General features: G+C 46.3%; 1 protein-coding gene across 1 annotated transcript; it reads left to right on the plus strand.

The window, feature by feature from the left end:
- Nucleotides 1–3282: 3282 nt before the first annotated feature.
- On the plus strand, nt 3283–18071 carry FIGLA (folliculogenesis specific bHLH transcription factor; the record flags this gene model as incomplete). Its single annotated transcript, XM_079720929.1, has 4 exons — nt 3283–3483; nt 6088–6240; nt 7833–8054; nt 18036–18071. 4 exons carry the CDS (start codon nt 3283–3285, stop codon nt 18069–18071), a joined length of 612 nt encoding a protein of 203 aa, XP_079577055.1.
- Between the last annotated feature and the right edge of the window lie 4036 nt (nt 18072–22107).

Consider the following 22107-nt stretch of genomic DNA (forward strand, 5'->3'; position numbering starts at 1 on the left):
GGAAGCCGGTTACCTGACTTTTGTGTCTCAATTTCTTCTTCTGTGAGTAAATGAGAGTCACTCACTCTGGAGGCTGTTGTGTGAATTTAGAAAATTAGCACACATGATGAGCTTGTAATAGTGCATGGCACCCAGATCCCACTGTATAAGCCTTAGCTGTTATTGTTACGCCAATAGCCTGATGGACTCCTCTCTACAACTTGGAGGAAGCTCCTATTATAATCTCTGCTTTATAGACGGCAAGGTGAGGTCTAGAGTTTGGATGACTCACTCAAAAGTCCTAGGAACCCCTGTGCTGCAGAAGCTCTTCCCCTCTGACCCACGATGAACCCCTGGGCCCTGCTTAAGTCTCAGCTCTTCTGTGTGACCCCACAGGCCCTAAGCTTCCATCCACCCCTTTGCGAGGCTGCCAGGCACCTTTGGCATCTTGTCAGAGCTCCAGGCTATGGCTGTGGCCTTAGCCCAGCAGCACAAATGAGAAGGGCACGAGTTGAGGGTCCCTGTGGGGAAATGACCTTAAAGCAGCTTCCTGGGGACACAGCCTGTGGGTCTGTTCCTCTTCTCTGCTGTTGGTGGAAAAGCACTTCTGACCCACTGTTACCTCTGCTGAAGATGTGGCCAAGAAGTTAACCCCAGCTCATGTCCAGGGGGTGGAGGGGGAGCTCAAGGGAGGTGAGGTGTGGGATACAGTGAGCAGGACCTTGGGAGAGGAGCAGGGCCCGGGTGCTGGGGCACCAGGCTAACCGGAGGCACAGGGCTGGGCCCAGAGCCCTTGGGATGGGGGCCACTCAGACCTTGAGGAAATAGGACTGCCACGGAGATGGCAAACCTGAGCTCTAGGCTCAGCTCTGCCACTGACCAGCAGCATGACCTTGGTTGGCTAGGTACTCAACTTCTCTGGCATTAATTTTCCCACTTGTACATCGGAGTAAAGTCTAAGTCCCAAGAATATGGTGAGATAGAATAATATATAGTATGTAATAAATAATATGTAATAATAATAATACACATTTATGGGAAAATGAGTACTAATATGAAATTGCCAAATTGATTTGGATAGGCATTCTGGGCAATGCTAACATGTCCCTTTATAGTTGTTGATTCTTTTAAAATGTCATTCTTTGCCTTCTCTTACTGAAGCTGGTTTTCACCGCTCTCTCATGTCTTGACTGAGCTAAGGAGATTAAGGGAACTGTGTCTGAGCCACGATCTGGCTGGTGTGGTAGAGGCTTCCAAGCACCCAGGACGGGTGTTCCCATCAGCAGGAGGGGGTGTTCTTCTCAGCTGGGTCCCAGGGTAATGAATAGGCAAAGACCGATGAGGTGAACCTGCTGGGGCAATTTCTCTGTCTCGGGGTGGAAGATAATGTGGACCATCTCCCTGTCCTCACTCCCTTCTCCAGGGTGCCTTTCTGCATGGCAGAGGTAGGAAGGCCAAAGCTCCTTTTCCCAGAACCCCCTGTACCCATGGCTCTGGATGCCAGTTAAGATGATTTAGTTAGGGCTTCCCTGGTGGCTCAGTGGTTAAGCATCTGCCTGCTTGCAGGGGACACAGGTTTGAGCCCTGGTCCGGGGAGATCCCACATGCCGCGGAGCAACTAAGCCCGTGCGCCACAATTACTGAGCCTGCGCTCTAGAGTCAGCGAGCCCAATACTGAGCCCGTGTGCCACAACTACTGAAGGCTGCGGGCCTAGAGCCTGTGCTCCGCAACAAGAGAAGCCACCGCAATGAGAAGCCCGCGCACCACAACAAAGAGTAGCCCCTGCTTGCTGCAACCAGAGAAAAGCCCATGCGCAGCAACGAAGACCCAGCGCAGCCAAAAATAAATAAATAAATTTATTAAAATAATATGATTTAGTTAGAAACATGCGTGTGAGATGACCAGCGTGGAAGTGAGGCAGAGCGCCCCTCCCTGTCCTACCACCTGTTTCCTGGAGACATGCCAGGGCGTGGGAAATTGGGGTTTCTCTGCAGCAGTCTCCCGGGCTCCTCCCCCAGCTTCGGAGGCTGGAGTGGTAGCTGCAGGGGCAGGGGCTCCCTGCTGCCTGGCTGCTGCTTTGGTGTTGTGTCCTTGGACTCAGAGCCCCTCCTGCTTCTCCCGCCCTCCCACTGATTGTGTAAGCACCTTTATAAATCCCTGAATTAAACCCCTTGGCATCTGCTTGGAATACCCAGAAGAGTTTCTGACCCTAGAAGAGTTTTCTGGACCTTGACTGGTGCAAGTGGCCTGAGGACTTTGCTGCTGTGAAGGTGATCCCTGCCGGACACCAGCCACGGCAGAAGCCTCAAACGGGAGAGCTCCATTTTGGGAAATGACACCCAGGATCGATGATGAAGGAGCAATGATTTGGAAGGAATCTAAGTCCTTGAGTGACCATGAGGGGCAGAGATGCACTACTGACCTCCATGTTTCACACTGTTAGAGGCGAGAGAAATAAACTTTTTTTTTTTTTTTTGCGGTACGCGGGCCTCTCACTGCTGTGGCCTCTCCCGTTGCGGAGCACAGGCTCCGGACGCACAGGCTCAGCGGCCATGGCTCACGGGCCCAGCCGCTCCACGGCATGTGGGATCTTCCCAGACCGGGGCACGAACCCGCGTCCCCTGCCAAGAGGACATGAGGAAACACTGGACAGACCCAGGTTGAGGGACATCCTCCACACTGAAAGGCTTCTACTCTGTGAAACTGTCAAAGCCATGAAGACAGGACAAGACTAAGGAAACGCTTTAGAAAAAGAAAAACGAAAACAGGAATACACATAGAGAGAAAGGTAGTGGTGGAGCACATGCGAAAAAAGTTAAGTGGGAAATCTAGGTGAAGGGGACATAGGACCTTTTTGTTTCTGCTCTTGCAACTTTTATTTCAAAATGAAATTGAAAAACGTTTTGTATGTATCCATCAATTTTTTTCTGGTAAACGTATACGTTCGTATGTATATTTGCCTACACGTGTGTACACATGTCCAGACGCTCAGGTCCCAACTCAGATTGGTTGAGTCAGAATGTGGGGGACTGGTACCCGAGCAGGTGGATTTTTTAAAACTCCCCAGGTGACTCCAGTGTGCAGCCGATTTGCGAGCCAGCGCTGTAATCCAGGCTTCACGGAAATCACCTGTGGGGCTTGTTGAACCGAGCGTCCCGGAGCGGTTTCCCCAGAGCGGGCGGGGCAGGTACGCAGGCGCGCAGGGGGATGGGGGCAGGTGGCTGGGCCGCCGCCGATCCCGACCCCGCGTGGCCCCAGGTGCCCGCGAGGGAAGGCCCAGCCTCCCGCCCTCGCGCGCCGCCATGGACGCCACGCCAGCGCTCCTGAGGGCCCCACCCGCCGAGGTGCTGGACGACGTGCTGCGGGAGCAGTTCGGGCCGTTGCCCCAGTTGGCCGCCGTCTGCCGCCTCAAGCGGCTGCCGTCGGGCGGCTACTCGTCCACGGAGGACCTGCAGTTGGTGCTGGAGCGGCGGCGCGTGGCCAACGCTAAGGAGCGCGAGCGGGTGAGCGCCGGCCCCGCGAGGTCCCTGCCCCGGGACCCGGCCGCCTTCTTCCCGGCTCCCCCCAGACCCGCCACCCATTTCGGACACCTTCGGGGGCCCGGGGCGCCCACTCCCCGCCCGGGGGCCCGGGGCGACTTCGGCCCCCCGAGGGCCGCTCGTGTTCGCCTCCACCCGCGCGGGGATGGCGCCTCACCTGCGACCCACCTGGACCGGTGCAGGAAGCGGGGGCCCCTGACCACTTCAGAAACGTCTCCCCCTGGCAGGCGCTTTGAACCCTCAGAGGCGGCAGTGCGCTTACGTCTCGCTACCTCCTGAGCTGGGTGGGTGCTTGGGATCCTCGTTTGCCAGCGCTCTGCCTCCAAGCACAAATAGGGCGAGGCACAGGGAGCCTAATGGAAGTTATCCTTTTCCTTACTTTAAACAAAGAATTTAAACAAAGCCTGGGTGTGCACCCAGACTCCCACTCAACCCTCTGGGGGAAAAGTGGGTCTTTCCCACTCTGGCGGGTACGCGGTTAATCACCCGCGGGGATGGTCCCTCGGGCGGAGTCGGAGCGCCATCTACTGGTAGCTTTTAGTATTTCTAACTAAACTCAGGCCCCAAACTTGTGAGATTCCGTCTCCTTTCCGCCCTTTGCAGTCTTTGGGTTGGGCTGCTGCAGAGGCTACCGAGGGAGGGAAGGGCGAGCGCTGGAAGAGGGTGCGCGCACATTCCGGCCTGGGACTTGAGGAGGAAGTTCTGCTGGGGGCTGTTCCTGCACACTCCTGGGCCCTTTAGAAACGTAGCCCCAGTCAATCAACTCGGAGCTTTGTTTGGGTACGGGTGTGAGGAGAAAGGACCAAGCAGGTGTAGAAGACTTAAGGGAAAGTTGGGAGCCCTTTATGATAACCCTGTGATCTGATGTGTTGATGTGGCTCTCAAACGAGATTCTGATCCAATATTTTGCATTTTAAGTTGGGCTTTCCCCACCAGGAAGGAATTGCTTTCTGCAGAGAATGGGTCCTGGTGTTACCCACTATTTTAAAACTAATGACCCTAGTCTTCTTTATAATGATGAAATTAGTACACCTGGAAGACAGAGAAATGACTAAATAGGGAACAGAAACACTCACAATGCAAATATAACTACCATGAACTATCATTCTTGTGTATATCCTCCTAGTCTTTTTTCTACTTATATTTGTGCGTATTCATAATCTTACAAAATTGCGATGATTTAGTACATATCTTTGTATTTTTTTCACTTAACGTTATCAAAAGCATTTCCTCATATTCTAAGCAGAGCAGCTTTTGACTGCATAGTCCAACATATAAATGGACCGTTACTTATTCAGTCTCCTAGTGTTGGGCATATATGCTTTTTTGCAGCTTTTTACTGGTACGTAGATCTATGCCCATGTCTGATAATTGCTTTAGAGCAAAACAGTAGAAGTGGAATTACTGGGATATAAACAATCTTGTGACTTTTGATACAAGTTGCCCAATTGCTTTCTAGAAAAGTTTATTAATTTTTATCCCCTTTTGCAGGCTATAGGACTGTTCCCTTTTTCTATCACCAATGCTGGGTATGATAATCAAAACAAAAATGTTACCAGCTTGGTACATGAAAAATGGTATCTAATTTCTGTTTTAATTTGTAGTTATTTGATTATTAAAGTTTAATATTTTCATAAGTTTATTGAAACTTATGACCAATAAACTTATGAAATACATTCACTGTATTCTGCTGTGAATGGGCTGACTATGTCCTTTGCCCACTTTGATGTGGGGTAGGAGGGAGCTCTCAATATAAGTGAGTGAGTATATTGGCTTCATGGTGTAGTGGGAGCCGGTTCTTCGGTTTTTTGAGGGTCTGTGTCCTCCGGGGGGGGGTGATCATCAGAATTCTAGGCCTTCAGAGCCAAGGAATTAGATGCTGGAGATGAAGGAAAAAAGGCTCTTCATTCTACTTTTCAAGTCTTGCCAATGTGCAGACTCTCTGGACTCTATATCATCAACTCCGCTGGGAAAGAGGTTGAAGAGTTGCTGGCACAGTACTTGAATAGACGAGTGTTTGTATAGTTTATTCATTATCGTTAGTACAACTTATTGAAGACTTTCTGTGTGCCAGGAGGAAGTGTTTGGTGTGTAATTATGTCACTTAATCACCACAAAAAAAGCTACACCACGACAAGGGGAGTATTTTCCACTTTGCAGGTAAACAGACCAAGGCTTGGCGATATGAGGTATCCTACACAGTTTTGTAAAGCTAAATGGTAGAGTTGGGTTTTAAATCTTGATGTACTGACTCAGAGCTTTTAACCACTACCCAGCCCGCCTCTACCTTGCAGTGGGGATGCTCTCAGAGGAAGAGAAGGAGGTCAGTGTGGACCTAGACACGCCTCCCAGCCCATCCATCCCTGCTGCCAGGTTCATGCCACTCCCTCTCCCCTTGCCAGGAAGTGTACTGCCAGTGGAGCAGTGGCTCTTCGGCACGTGCCTGCCTAGATTCCCCACCCAGACAAGAGAGCTGTGGAAACGAGCCCTCACAACCGCCTTCCGTGGTTTGGGGAGATGCCTTACAAGTTAGCTTCCTGTGTGTCACTGTGCCTTTTTGCTTTCCAGATAAAAAATCTCAACCGTGGTTTTGCCAAACTGAAGACGCTGGTGCCATTTCTTCCCCAAAGCAGGAAGCCTAGCAAAGTTGATATCCTCAAAGGTGCAACTGAATACATACAAGTTCTCAGTGATGTTTTGGAAGGAGCCAAAGACTCTGAGGTAAAGGTTTAAGAAGTTAGAACAATGATACCCACCATTTATTGAGCCCTTTCTAGGTGCCAGGCAATTTATGTGTCCGTTCTAGTTAGTTTATACAGTCCTTTGACCTATTTATGATCCTGGTTTTACTGAAGAAGAAGCCAAAATACAGGTAAAGTCCACACAGCTAAGAACTGGAGTCTGAATCCAGGTCTGTGTAAGCTCTGGAGCCAAGTTCCTGACCATCTGTATCCTTACCTCCTGTTGCTGTCCAGGGCATCTAGCTCCGAACTGCTTAGCCTTTAATGGGGCTTTGACAGCAGGGGCATGAGAGGAGTTTCCTTAAACCCTCTCTATGGCAGTGCTTTCCTTCAGCAGGATGCACATCAGGCAGGACGCAGAAAGGAAGAGGGATGTCCCTTGGGAGAGGCCCTCCCTGAGGGGCAGCCCTGCCGGAGAGCTCATTGATTTCCTGGCGATGCTGATTTCATGGGGCTTTGTGACCATCCAGTGGGACGACACAAGTGAACCTGCTTTGTGAACTGTGAGGCACCATAATGTCACCACCATTATTGGGGCACATAGCTCAGGGGTGTCCATTAGGCAGTGGAAGGTGTGGGCTGGTTTCATAGACTCATTCTATGGAGAGGCAAATGTAGAAGGCTTGAAAATGGGTTAGTCGTCAGAGGAGGTAAACTAAGAGAGAAAAGGCCTTGGAAATGAGTACTAAAGGAGGAGCCATCAGAGAGGGGCAGGTGGAGAAGCAAGATGGGGTCCTACAACCAGGGAGGGAACATCTTGGGAATCTGAGCATGGGAAGTCATTTGAGAAACTGCAGGGGGGCCAGGAAGACAACCAGAAGCAGCACGTGAGGTGTGGGCCAGGAGTGGGCTGGAAGTCACCTTGCTGTGCGTTGAGGGTATGTGGTTGGTAAATATCTGAAATCCAAGCAGAGGGAAGTGGCAGACTTCATGTTCATTCAACTTGGAAGTCTGACCTGGAAGGAAGAATCAAAAGGATGGAAGAAGAACAGTTGTTAGATCAATGAAGGCCTTTTCTAATTTGCTATGTGATCCTGTTTAGGGACAAAAGAGGAAAGATAGTAGAGAGAAGAGAGACGTATTCATTCTAGGAACTTAGGGCAGAAATAGCCAAGTGTATAATGGTACTTTTTAGTTTCTTCCTCTTGTCTGCTGGTCCTACTTACGTGACTACTGGGAGGATACATTTTGCAGTGGTGGGACTGGATTGTTCTATTGGCCAAACTAGATGGCTGGGTTGTGGCATGGTCGTAATACCTGGACAGGTGCAGGTGGCTGCCTTAGTTTTTCCTTGCATGTGAATTGTCTAACAGAAGTGCTTTGTTTTGTGCTGCATTCATTATAAAATATAGAATCTGTCCCATGCTATAATCTTTTTAATGCAGTTGCCAATCACACAACATTTTAAGGTTATAGTAGAACAAAATACAGTCTGTTGAGCAATGATTTTCTTTCCATAATAAGCATTGCCCTCATTACTTAAATAAAATTTTGTACATTAGAACTTTGAAATATGTTGATTTAAATCTTTAAAATCTGTCATACTGTTTGACAACTAAATATGGTTTCTAGAAACAAGACCCAGATCATCAGAACTATAGCAACAATACTTCTGAACCACATATGTCCTTGGCTAGAGAGCTATCGAGAAATATACCACATGCCGGTTGTGCTGTGGGCTTGAAGAATGAGGAGGAAGGGTCCTGGACAGATGGCGGCAATGGTGAGTCGGCACACACTTGTCACCAGGGGGCGATGTCTACAATGGGAGTTATCTCTCCAGCCAGGAGTCTGGTGAAGTGTTTCTTTTTATATAGTCACGTTGATGTCCAAAAACTCATAATGCATCCCTTGGGCATGAGGCATTTTCCATGTTAAAACATGATTGAAACAAGATCATTGTATGAAAGCACCTAGGTGGGGAGGTGAGTTTGCTAGTTTGACAGATCTGTTATTATGTTCCCAAGTTAATCGGAAAGCTGCTCAAGGGGAAGGCAACTCCTCCAGAATCACCCAATGGGGACCTAAGCTTAATTTTTTACGACCCTAATTAATACATCAAAAGGTTTTCCGGATTCTGAGGTCTCCAGAAAAAGAAATAAGTAGCTTGCCCTCCATAAAGCTGCATGGTGATCCCATGTACACACACGCTCACTCACACACATGCGCACTCACACACGCACATTTGTTTTTAAGTTGGCCTTGTTGGAAGACAGAGTTTTCTAAGTAATAACAAAGGAGTTTATTGTAACATTATCACTTATTACCTTGCCAAACTAAGGAAGCCATTGGATGGAGCAGCCTGCTTCTCCAAGTCTAGAAAGTGGACGTTTTGCTCTTGCTGTGTCTCAGTGTTACACAAACAAGACCCCTAGTTCCATCCTACAACACGATTGCTACTGAAACAAGAAAGGCTTGCAGGAGTCTGTAACTAAGCAAGTTGCTTAGCGTGGTATAAGGAACAGTGGGGGCCGTGGAGTAACAACTGATGGGTGGTGGTGGGAGGCGGTTTAGAAGAGCAGTTGAGTGCAGGCTCTGGAGACAGAATGCTGACAATCAAACCCTGGTTTTACCACTTGTTTGCTGTGTGACCTTGAGTGAGCTACTGAAATTTTCCAACCGTCAGCTTCCCCATCTGTAGAATGGGAATGATAATTGTACCTACATAAGGTAACTGTGAGGTTCAAATGACATCATGTCAGCAGAGTGTCTAGCATAGTACCTGGCATGTCAGTGTTCACTTGGACTTTATTAAGTCTGCTTGCCACACCATGAGCAATCAGTATTTTTTTTAAACATCTTTATTGGAGTATAATTGCTTTACAATTGTGTCTTTCTGCTTTATAGCAAAGTGAACCAGCTCTACATATATCCCTCTTCCCTCTTGTGTCTCCCTCCCTCCCACCCTCCCTCCCCACCCCCTCCAGGTGGTCACAAAGCACCGAGCTGATCTCCCTGTGCTATGCGGCTGCTTCCCACTAGCTATCTGTTTTACATTTGGTAGTGTATATATGTCCATGCCACTCTCTCACTTCATCCCAGCTTACCCTTCCCCCTCCCCGTGTCCTCAAGTCCATTCTCTAGCAGGTCTGCGTCTTTATTCCCGTCCTGCCCCTAGGTTCTTCATGACCTTTTTTTTTTTTTTTTTTTTTTTTTTTAGATCCCATGTATATGTGTTAGCATACGGTTCTTGTTTTTCTCTTTCTGAAGCAATCAGTATTGATTGGTGAGCAATCAATAATGGGCCCCAGGCATTGTCATTCTGTTTGCAACAAGTGGTCTGGGTTTTCTCACTTGGCTCTTACCAATGCTCCACTGTGGTTTGAAGTCTTACAGGCTCTCTGCTGACTGGCTGGTCTCGTTTCTGATTTGATTACTGTTTTCTAAGGATCCCACTTGTGCACTTGCTCAGTCTAGATTTTCCAGTTCTGGTCACTTGAGATTTAAAACTTCCCTCTCCAGTCAGCTCTTAGGATACAGAATTCCTATTGCTATTACATGAGCTGACAGGGAATGACTGAGAACAAAGAGTGAAACTGAAAAGGAAAAGAGTGAACTGAACCTTGAACCTGACTGTCTAAGTTAGTAATGGTAATGCTTCCCCAAACGTGGTTTTAGTGTGTTAGATATTAAGGCAAGAATCTTGCTTGCATTTAATCCTCACTGGTCCCTATCAGGTAGGCATCACCATGTCACTCTCACAGTGAAGTCCTTCCAGCCAGTCCCCTTGGGCCTGGTACAGAGCAGGCCTGTGCCAGCATCAAGGATGTACAGTGGAAGTCCTGCTTTCCCAAGGATAATTGATCATTGAATTTACCAACTTATGGTAAATTGATTTAAAGTGGGGACTATCATTTTCTAGTAGGAAACAGGAAAGTTCTGTCTGAAAATTTTTTAAAAAGGGAACACAACGCTCAATTTTTAGTCTTTTAGCTAACCACGTCTAAGGTGTTAATTGGAAGAGTGTGCTAATTCTTAGAATGAACAGAGAGTCACGTATTTAAGATTTTTTATGTATGTGTATAACTTCTGTCAAGTGTGACTTCCAAGGCCTGAATGTAAAGAGTGCCAGTTTTTGCAGAAGGATTTTAGGATTTCATCAGTTTTGTCAGGGGTTTCTCATTCTTTGACATTCAGATCATTCATTTAAAAAATTAAAAACGGGCTTCCCTGGTGGCGCAGTGGTTGAGAGCCTGCCTGCCGATGCAGGGGACACGGGTTCGTGCCCCGGTCCGGGAAGATCCCACATGCCGCGGAGCGGCCGGGAGCCATGGCCGTTGAGTCTGCGCTCCACAACGGGAGAGGCCACAACAGCGCGAGGCCCACATACAGCAAAAAAAAAAAAAAAAAAAAAAAAAAAAAAAAAAAAAAAAAAAATTAAAAACATTTATTCTGAAAAAAATCAACTTAAGAAAAGTTGCAGGTATAGTACAAAGAACTTTTTCCCTGACCCATTTGAGAGTAATTTGCCAACCTGATGGCCATCACCCCTAATGACTTCAGTGTGCATTTCCTTCAAATGGGAAATGGGGACGTTCACCTGTATGACCACAGAGCAGCCATTAAATCAGGAGATTATGTGGCATTACAGTCATGTAATCCTCAGGCCCCATTCAAGTATCACCAACAGTCTTGAAATGTCCTTTCTAGCAAAAGGACCCAGCTAAGAATCATGCGTTGCATTTAGTTGTCCCTTCCCTTTTGCCTCCTTTTACCTGGAAAAATTCCTTGGTCTTTAGGTAATTTTTATGACCTGGACACATCTGAAGATTACAGGCCAGTTGTTTTGTAGAATGTTTCTTGATTCAGGCTTGTCTATTTCCTCCTGCTTAGATTCAGATATGCATCTTTGGCAGCAATATGGAAGTGATGCGGTTTTCTACTCATTGCACCCTATCAAAGGGGGGCAGATTTTGATTTGTCCCATTACTAAGGATATTCACTTTGATCATGTGCTTAACGTAGTGACTTCCAGGCCTTTCCACTTTAAAGTTAGTCCTTTTCTTTTGTAATTAATCTGTATTTTGTGCGAAGGTGCTTTGAAATTATCTAGATATCTCATTATTCATCAAACATTCTATTTTTTCTCTTAAAGTGATATCTATTGTTTTATTTTTTTAATATTTATTTATTTATTTATTTGGCTGGGCCTGTTCTTAGTTGCGGCATGGGGGATCTTTTAGTTGTGCCATATGGGATCTAGTTCCCTGAACAGGGATTGAACCCAGGTCCCCTGCATTGAGAGTGCAGAGTTTTAGCCACTGGACCACCAGGGAAGCCCAATCAAACGTTAAACCTTTTATTTTGTGACAGAGAAGTCCCATATTGCCTTTAACTCAGTTTCCCCCCATGGCTGCATCTTATGTAACTATAGTACAATATCAAAACCAGAAAGTCGATATTGGTTCTATGTGTGTATAGTTCCATGTCATTTTTTTTTTTTTTTTTTTTTTTTTTTTTTTTTTGCGGTACGCAGGCCTCTCACTGTTGTGGCCTCTCCCGTTGCAGAGCACAGGCTCCGGACGCGAGGGCTCAGCAGCCATGGCTCACGGGCCTAGCCGCTCCGTGGCCTGTGGCATCCTCCCGGACCGGGGCACGAACCTGTGTCCCCTGCATCGGCAGGCGGACTCCCAACCACTGTGCCACCAGGGAAGCCCTCCATGTCATTTTACTGCATGTGTAGTTTTGTGGAACCATCACCATAAAGCTGTCCCACATGCTACCCTTTATAGTCACACCCACCCACTGCCCCTGCTCCTCCACTCTCCCTAACCCCTGCAACCACTAATCTGGTCTCTATCGCTCTGATTTATAATTTTGAGAATTTTGTATAAGTGGAATCATACAGTGCATAACCTTTAGAGACTGGCCTTTTTAAACTCAGCACAATGTGCTTTATTTATTTGTTTGTTTGTTTGTTTATTACAATGTGCTTTAAATCATCCAAGTTATTGTATCAGTAGTCTGTTCTGCCTTTTTATTGGTGAGTATTAGTTCATGGGATGGATGTGCCACAGTTTAATTATTATTGTAGAACATTTTGGTTGTTTCTATATTCATTTTTTAATACTATAGACATGTGGTTTTCCATTCAGTGGATTATTACATCATCGTATAATACCATGACTTATTTTGTTACTCACACTGTCCTCATTGTGGCCAGTGACAGCCCTTGTAAGTGGGCTGCCTTTCCACTCGAATGTCACCATCATTCTTTGATCACTTCCTTTCTGACAGAAGATGGTCCAAGCTCAAGCATCTTGTACTTTTCCAGCCTTGGAGTCACTTTCATCAAGAACATCCAGTGGGTAACTCACCTCCCATCTCCATACCATCTCCTCCCTGCATGGCTGTTCTCCTTACCCTTCTTGGGCTTTAATACCTGTAGTTGGTTTGTTAGAGCTGCCGTAACAAAGTACACAGACTGAGTGGCTTAAACAGCAGAAATTTATTTCTCACAGTTCTGGAGGCTGGAAGTCTAACATCAGGGTGTTGGCAAGTTTGGTTTCTTCTGAGGCCTCTCTCCTTGGCTTGCAGATGGCCTTTCCTGGGTGTGTGCTTGCCCTGGTGTCTCTCCTCTATGGGTCCAAATTTCCTCCTCTTATAAGGACACCAGTCAGACTGGATTAGGGCCCACCCTAATGGCCTCATTTTAACTTAATCACCTCTTTAAGGGTCCTAACTCCAAATACAGTCACAGGTACTGGGGGTTAAGACTTACATATGCATTTTGGGGACCACAGTTCAGCCCATAACAGCACCCATGACAGGCTGCCCCTCCATGATAACCCTCTCTAGGATGGATCAAGGTAAAGGGGCCAAGGAAACAAAGCTCAGACTGGTCTCGATTTGCCAAACAATCATCATAAGGGCTTATTCCCATTTATTTGAAGGGCAACTGCATAGGGTTTCAGGATCTGCCCAGATACCCTAACTGGAGACCTGGGGGCAGCCGATGTGGCTCACTGGACTGAAATGCTCATATACAGAGGGGCTCAGGATTTGGGAGGCAGGTCCCCTCCAGCTTCAGTTTGCAGGAATGGCACCCTTCTTCCTGCTCTTGGAGAGGATCTCTGAGAAGTGGAATCTGGTGGTGGTAGAGATGGGCATTTGGAGGGACTTGGAGGTGTGGTCAGAAAAGGCTGTGCAAGATCAACAACATTCCTGAGAGGCAAAATCCCCAGTGAAGCACATAAGAATCTGCTGATGGCAGGAGGGGAGATGAACTGCTCGGGCCAGAGCAGCTTCACTTGGGGACTGAATCAGCAAGTAAGTGTGTGCGTGGATGGAGAGGACGTGGGCCACCCACGCATCTGGCCTCGGTAGGGATAGGGATTAATGTCAAGGTCCAGGGAGGCTTGTTTAAAATTGGACTTTCAAGGTGTCGGATTTTGTTCTTTTGGGATTAGACATTACTGGGTGGCATGATGTTCACTAACCCACCATTGTTTATTCCTTCTATTTGTCACCTGTGGCTATGGCTTGGGCATTTCACAACATGCAAGGCTCTGAATTTTGCTCAGAGTTGCCTGTAATCCTATAGAGACTGTGTCCCTGGACAAAGACCACCCTCAGTGTTGAAGTGAGATGCCAATTGTGCTGGGGTCAGAGAAGCTCTGGAAAGGGTTATATGCATGAACGTAAGTGCCTATTATGGGACCTGGACGTGCCGCCATTATACACTTCTAAATTTTGGCCTGTCATAGGAGCATTCCTTGGAAAAAGTTTCTGAGAGAAGGAAGACTGGTGGGTGGTAGATTTCCTCGATCCCTCCTCTTCAGGTGTGGTCATCTGTGTGTGAAATTAACCATTGGGGACATTTCTTCTAATAGTAATTTAAGCTCTGAAATGAGGTGGTCTGGCTAGTTGGGATGAATTTATTAGCATCCTGAGAAAGCCCTGAAGCATCTATGTTCTGTCTTCTATCTCACATTTCCTCCAGGTAGTGGCTATGTGTGATAGCAAAAATTCCACTATAGTAGAGTGTGTGTGTGTGTGTGTGTGTGTGTGTGTGACGGGGCCGGGGGTAGGTCTAGGCTTTTCCTCGGGAAGCACTTTTATCTGCCCCAGTATTTACTTGTGGCCTAGTGGGCATATTCTGATGAGTTTAGCCAGCAAGTGTTTTAAAAAATTGAACTTCCCTTTTGATGGGGTAGGTGCTCTTTGGTTTATCAGTCCCCACCCCCTCTTACTGCATCTCCAGTGTAGGCATTTAATTTTGCAGTACTGGACCAAGGGCACTGGGCACAGAGGGAAGGCTGCATGAGTGGTTGCATTCGACTCTGGGATGTTATTGTTTTCTAAACTTCGGGGGTTTAGGGGTTGGTGCTCTGATTATATGAATGCAGGTCATTCTGTCTGGAACTTTGGTAAGGTGAGATGTGGTGCATGCAGGACAGGATCCATCTAACTTTGGAGTAATGCCACCTCTGGTGGAGTGTTCCTCTGGCTACAGCTACTTAGGAAGAGATCCAATCAGCTCCCAAGGAAGACTCTTAAGGCCCAATCTGATCAAGTAAGAAGAAAATGTTACAGGGAAGACAAATCCTTATTTCTTTGTGAAAATAAGAGAGGGAGATTTCTTTTGTCGTAACTCAGATTTTTCTATAGGGACAGAAGATTGAATCAATCATGAAAGTGGGTTTTGTGTGTGTGTATGCATGTGAGTGTGTGTGACATGAAGCTTGGTGTGTTTGAGGAGATCTCTATGTGGTCTGTGCTCCTGGGTCTGTCAGTGAGCTGAGCATCATTTGAGAAAGCCAGTAATTTCCATTTGTCTGACACATAATGGTTCTGGTGATTAAATAAATTGGAGTTAGTTCTCATCTATTCTTGTGGACTTTTTGAGGGATTATTTATATGAGTTTTATGAAAGATCCATCTCATTGGTCCCATATGAACAAGGAAGAGAATGGCAAGAATTGGATGGAAGGATCTCTCAAAGACCCTTCTCTGAGAGGGTCCTTAGAGGCAGGACTTCTCTGATGTGCTGTGGGACCTCCCTGGAGACAGACAGCTCCTTTGGGTCAGCAGAAAACCACCAAATGCTCGGGCCACATAAGCCTGCCTCTGAGGGAGGTCAGTGTATCCTCCCACCCGCCACCTTCTCCCCTGTTCTAATTCCAGGGCTATCCAGAGCAGGTCAGGGATAAAATGTACGCCAAAGACACAGTATTAAAGGTAGATCTTTTAGTGGGAGGGTAAAGGGATTAGAAATACAACTCAATTATTTTTCAGAACTCTTCTGGTCCTCTTTGGATCACTCTCTTCCTTTTTGTAAGATTTTTCCCTCTAGGAGTTGTCCTTCCAGTACCTCTGGTGTAGAAGACAGGCCTGGGGCACCTGCCTCACTGGGGTTGCTCTGAGGTGAGAGGCACCGAGGGTCAAAGCCCCCTGCATCATGCTATTTGGGCCAGGTCCCCAGGAGAGGAGACAGACCTCATGGGGCTTTGTGGCCAAAGCCCTGCTCAGAATGAGCTTCATTTGCTGTAAGATCATCTGTATGGCTTTCCCTCCAGACAGGAGGCAATGAGGCTGTGGCCACAAGGCTGGATTCTGATCTCTGGGTCCTGGCTGGACTTTCACACACTGAAGCAGTATTAACAATGAGAGCACAGTTTAGATGGGAAGAAATGCCACTTTACTTTCTACACTGTTCTCCACTTGTTCTTGAGAACCCATTATGATGCAGATGGTGGGAGAACTCTTTACCTTGCCCCGTTAAGGCCTATCTTCTTTGAGTAAAGCCGAGTCAGTTCAGCGTTCAGAATGTTCCCTGTGGGGGCTCCTTTGCCTCCTAAGTGATCTCCCTCCGCCCCTCCTCTGGTACCGTGAGGAGTGTGTACACTCCGGAGGCTATGGTGGGAGCCTCGTGTGTTGCCCCACCTCTGGCCCAGCTAGTTCTCTGGCCCCCGACCTTGGGTGCGCTTGAGCTGACATCTGCTGTGGGTGTCCATGGCCCCCCTGTGGCTTCTCTTGTCTAAGCCACACCATTCAGAACCCAGGCCTCTTCTCGTATCCCTAGCCTTCCCGCCCCAGATGAGCTATACGGCTGTCCTCAGGCCCATGTCCCTAAAGATGTCCCTCAGCCAGTGCTCACCAACTCCTCTGAGAGACTATATCCCGAGAAGTGGGTACTGATTCTTGCTTTCCTCAGATTCTACTTTGCCTTTCTTGGGTTCTGTTACCTTTGGAACTCTCCCCCATCCCCTGGTCAAGGCCAGGATGACACGGTACAGGACCCTTCCCAGGGGTCAGGCAGCTTCTACACACTGGTCCACCCTCCCTGAGTAACCACTTCCCGCTGTTTCAATCTCATCTCCATCTCGGTTGTGGTAGGCTTTCCGCTGTCATATCTTGCCTCCTCCCTCCACTGTGAGCACCCCATGAGCAGCCATCTGAGTTCTGCCCACCAGAGCTCTCCCTTTCAACAAAGTTGGCCTCTTTCAAATGAGAGTCTTGCTTTTCAGACTGTTGTTAAGCTTGGAAATGAACTCTGAGGACTTCTGGTCGGTATCTATCCATCCCTTCCCTCCCCATCACTCTACCCCCCAGCCTTGACTCAGCGGATGGAGGGAAGGGAACACTGGATAGTATGTCAGATTATCCAGCTACACAACCAACAGCAGGGGTACACCCACCTTATTAAAGTTGCTGAACTGCAGGCTGGGTGTCTATTCGCCCTTCTTCTTGGACCTTCAACTCCTTGACTTAGATGAGGCCAAAGTTTTTAAGTGCACTGTGAGAATAAGACAACATCAATAAACTTCAAATTTTTGTATTCTGATACTTAAATATTACAATCCTGGAATTTCCCAGCTAACTTAAAGAAACTAAGACAACAATCTGTAATACACTGGACTATAGGCTGATAAGATGAAATTATCCTTTAACCTTCTAGGTAACCACAGCAATACATGAATTGTCTTCTAGGTTTAGAACATTCTGGTTGTGTAAAAAGTTTAAAAATTTTTAAATCTTCTAAAGCTAAATTTGAACTCAAAAAAAGAAAGCTTGATGACATGTATTATGGAAAGACTTGTTCAAGATCAGAAAAAATAGATATTGATACGTGTTTTGTGCCAGGCACTATTCCTGGCAGTTTATACGTAATAACCTATTTAATTTTCATAACTGTCCTGTGACGTACAAACAATTATGTCCATTTTACATGTCAGGAAACTAAATGAAGTTAAGTAACTGGCCCAACATCCAGTGCGTGGACAAAGGGTTGGGCATGGGAGATGCGGGGAAATAGTGTTAAACCTTTTAATGGTCTTTCATTCTAACAAAGCTCACCATTGAAATGTAAATGAGTGGACTAGGAAGTAAACAAATGTTTTTTAAAGCTAAATTAAAGCATTTGATTGTAGTATTTCATATTAATATACATCCGGGTTTCAATTTCTGAAGTGCCTGACCATGATTTGAGTGACTTTATTTTTTTAACTCATGGATTTAAGTTGAGATTTCAGAAAATTGAGAAGCCCAGGGTGATCGTACCATCTTAAAAAAGCCACAGATGGAAATCTACTAATATGCTGGCAAAATTTTTTCCTATACAAATGAATTAAGAAATTATCATAAGGTGTATAACATTGTATGTTGTTTTCTTATTCTATCATTGGCGTGTTTAGAGGTTATTATATAGTCTTTATAACAAGTTTTAATGGTTCATTAAATGGGACAATTTTCTAATTGTTGGACATTTGTTTTCAGTTTTTTGTTCTCAACCTGATGTGTTTAGCTCTTTTTTGTATTTCATTTTATTTTTAGGATAGGTTCCCAGAAGTAGAACTGAGTCACAGGTAGGTACAATCTGTGACTTGGTGCCAATTTAAAAAAAAAATAAATTTATTTACTTATTTATTTATTTTTGGCTGTACTGGGTCTTTGTTGCTGCACGCAGGCTTTCTCTAGTTGCAGCAAGCAGAGGCTACTCTTCGCTGCGGTGCACAGGATTCTCGTTGCGGTGGCTTCTCTTGTTGCGGAGCGTGGGCTGTAGGCATGCGGGCTTCAGTTGTTGTGGCTCACGGGCTCTAGAGTGCAGCCTCAGTAGTTGTGGCACGCGGGCTCAGTAGCTGTGGCTTGCGGGCTCTAGAGCACAGGCTCAGTAGTTTTGGCGCACGGGCTTAGTTGCTCCACAGCATGTGGGATCTTCCCGGACCAGGGCTCGAACCCGTTGTCCCCTGCATTGGCAGGCGGATTCTTAATCACTGCGCCACCAGGGAAGTCCCACTTGGTGCCAATTTATAATACTACCAGCTATGTAAGAATGCCAAGTCCTTCATATCCTTGCCAACAATGAGATCTATTAAAATGATAGAATTGTAATGGGCAAAAAATGGTATCTTTAAATTTAAACATCTTTGATTACTAATTAATTTTTTGTTTGTTTTTAAACTGTTAGCCATTTACAATGGGCTCTCTTCTGTTTCAGGTTCCCTCAAGTATGAAAAGTGAAAAGGCTGGCCCAGGGCTATCTTCTACAGACAAATAAATGCAGTCTTGAAAGTTTTAGAGTCTCTTTAAAAAAAAAAATGTCATAATTCAAAGTTTAACAATTACCCTTTAAATGGCCTTGCCTGTCACAGATTTACTTGACTCTACTTTCTCAATTTCATGCACCCAGCTAGGGCCATATGGCACCTTCGTGCAAGCTCAAGCAGCTTGAGCACAGAGACAGTCATCGTTATAATGACTGCTCACAAAGACCTAGCACTTAATAAGTGGGCCTCTTCTCCATACTTTACATATGTTAATTTGTTCTCATAACAGTCCTGCAAGATAGGCACAACGATCCTTGCTTTACAAATGGAGAAACTGAGGCATAGAAACTGTGTAGTCCACTTAGGCTGCCATAACCTAGACCACAGACTCGGTGGCTTAACAGAAACTTCTCACAGTTCTGGAAGCTGGGAAGTCCAAGATCAAGGTCTGAAGGGTTTAGTTTGCTTTTCCTGGCTTGCCGACAGCTGCCTTCTCTCTGTGTCCTCACATGGTGGAGAAAGGGAGCAAACTCTGGTCTCTCTTCCTCTTCTTATAAGAACACCAATCCTATTGGATTAAGGCCCCACCCTTATGACTTCATTTAACCTTAATGACCTCCTAAAAGCCCTATCGTTGAATACAGTCACAGTGAGGGCTTCCGTGCATGAATTTTGGGGGAACACAGTTCAGTCCATAGCATTCCACCCCTTACTCCCCAAATTCATGCCCTTATCACATGCAAAATACATTCATTCCATTCAAACAGCCCCAAAAGTCTTACCTCATTCCAGCATCAACCCTAAAGTCCAAGGTCTCATCTAAATATCATCTAAATCACTTTTGGGTAATACTCAAGGTATGATTCATCCTGAGGCAAGATTCCTCTCCAGCTGTGAACCTGTGAAACCAGATAAGTTATGTGCTTTCAAACTGTAGTGGTGAACAGGCATAGGATAGACATTCCCTTTCCAAAAGGGAGAAATTGGAAGAAAGTGGTGATGGGTCCCAAGCAAGCCCTGAACTTAGCAAGGCAAATTCCATTATATTTTAAGGTTTCAGAATAATCCTATTTGGCTCAGCGTCCCACCTTCCAGGTCCACTGGGATGGCAGCATAATCCCACACAGCTCTCTGCAGTGGCCCTGCCCTCTGAAACTAACAGGAAACAGACTTGCCCCCTGGGCCTGCGGTCAGAGTGGCAGCCCAGATGCTCTCTGAATCGCCTGTGGATCATTCTTCCCTTTCCTTGAAGAACAGTGCATGTTTGCCACTGAATAGCTCTGTGGTCTTGTCCTGACAACCTTCCTTCATTCTGTCCTGCTTTATCTTTCCCCTTTAGTTCAAATTGGGAGTGTCTTTGCTGCTCTTAATCCCATCTCTCTTCCTGGCCTCTTTTGAGATAGCTGATTGAGTCTATGAGTTGCACCCATGATCTCTTTATCAAAAGGTTGTTCAGCCACACCCTTAGTGCTCTCTTCAGAGCAAGCTTTCTCACCTTTTGCAATATAGATAGGCTGAGAATTTTCTAAATTTCTAAGTTCTGGTTCCTTTTTGTTTAACAATTCTTCCTTTAATTTATCTCTCACCTCTTGCATTTTGCTGTAAGCAGTAAGGAGGACCCAGGGTGCACCTTCAGTATTTTGCCTAAAAGTCTCCTCTGCTAAATATCCAAGGTCATTACTTTCAAGTTCTACCTTTGACAAAACACTAACACACAATTTAGCCAAGTTCTTTGCCACTTTATAACAAGGATTGCCTTGCCTCTGGAGTCTGGGGCCTCTCCACACCAATCGTGTGTGTTGCCTCCATGCCCTGTGTGGTTCTTCCCTCATGTGGGTGGGGTTACCATTGCTGGTGGCCTCATTTTAATCAGTGATAATGAAACTGAGCAGGACCTTGTTGGGTTCCTGGGCACGGAAGCCTTTCCGTGTTCCCCATTTCTTGTAGGGAACAGACTCCAGCCTCCAGGACCTTCCCTGAGTTCCAAAGGGCAGATTCGAACAGTTGGTCATCCAGGAAGGGAGGGGATGCAGAGACAGGGGAGGAGCAGCTAAGAAACAATAGTGCAGCCTTGGGGCAGGGTCCTGGTTCCACCTCAAGGGATACACACAACAATATCTTTAAACTCTTTATAGAATTAAAACCCAACAAATGGAAGATGTCAGCATTCTTCATACCAGAGAAGACCACCTGAGGCCAGATCAAAGGAACCAGAGAAGCTCATCAAGAAGATTACCTGAGACCAGATTAGAGGAGTTCAGGCCTTTCACATACCCTAATCTTGTCAGCAACCCCACCCTTGAACTATTGCTATAAAACTCCTCACTAAATCCTCCTGGGTTGGTACACATAGTTTTGGAGGGGCACGAGTCCACTGTGTCCCCCTTTGCCTGGCAAAGCAATAAAGCTATTATTTTCTACTTCATGCAAAACTCTGCCACTGAGATTTGACTTGGCACCAGTGCACAGAGGCTGAGCTTTTGGCATCAATAATAAGACTGTAAGTACTTTCACTTGTTGTCCCATTCGGTTTCCATGACAACCCTGGGTGGTAGGAGACTTTATTTTCTAGGGCTGCCGTAACAAAATACCACAGACTGGGGGGTTTGAACCACAGAAATTTATCTGAGATCAAGAGATGGAGGTCAGCAGGATTGTTTTCTTGATGCCTCTCTCCTTGGCTGTAGATGGCTGTCTTCTCCCTGTGTCAGTCTGTATCCACATTTCCTCTTCTTAAAAAGGCAGCATCCTATTGGATTAAGACTTACTCACTAAGGACTAGTTTTTTAATCTCTTAATTGTCTTATTAATTTACCTCATTGTCTCTCTGAAGACCCTAACTCCAAATACAGTCAGTCATATTCTGAGGTACTAGGGGTTAGGATTTTAACATAGGAATTTGGGTTGGGGGGCTCAAGTCAGCCCATAACAGAGAGCAAATGCTGTTACCCTCACTTTACAGCTGGGCCCGGGGGTCAGAGTCTTTACTGAGGCCACACAGTCCATGGGACCAAGACTGGAGTCCTAGGCCCTGGACCCAAGTTTCATTCTCTTTCCACAGCACGCCTCAGCCATGGGGTTGGCTGACCTTTTACTTGCTGGGAGAGTGGTGTCTTCAGGAGATCTAGACTTAGGACTTACCATTGGTCTTGCTTTGAAAGACCTGTCTTCCCTGCTCTCTCCTGTCTTAAATTTGATTTCCATAAATGAGGCCATAATTTATAGTTTATCTGGGAGGCAGTTCCAGGAAGTACCCATAGGGGAGTAGGAAAATGATATAGGGAAGAAGAGCCAGACAATGAAAGATGCATGCTGAGCAGGTAATGCTGTGGGCAGCTGGGGCTCAGTCCTGCTGGGGC

This window comes from Hyperoodon ampullatus (assembly GCF_949752795.1).
Source record: "Hyperoodon ampullatus genome assembly, chromosome: 15".
In the NCBI taxonomy this organism is placed as follows: Eukaryota; Metazoa; Chordata; class Mammalia; order Artiodactyla; family Ziphiidae; genus Hyperoodon; species Hyperoodon ampullatus.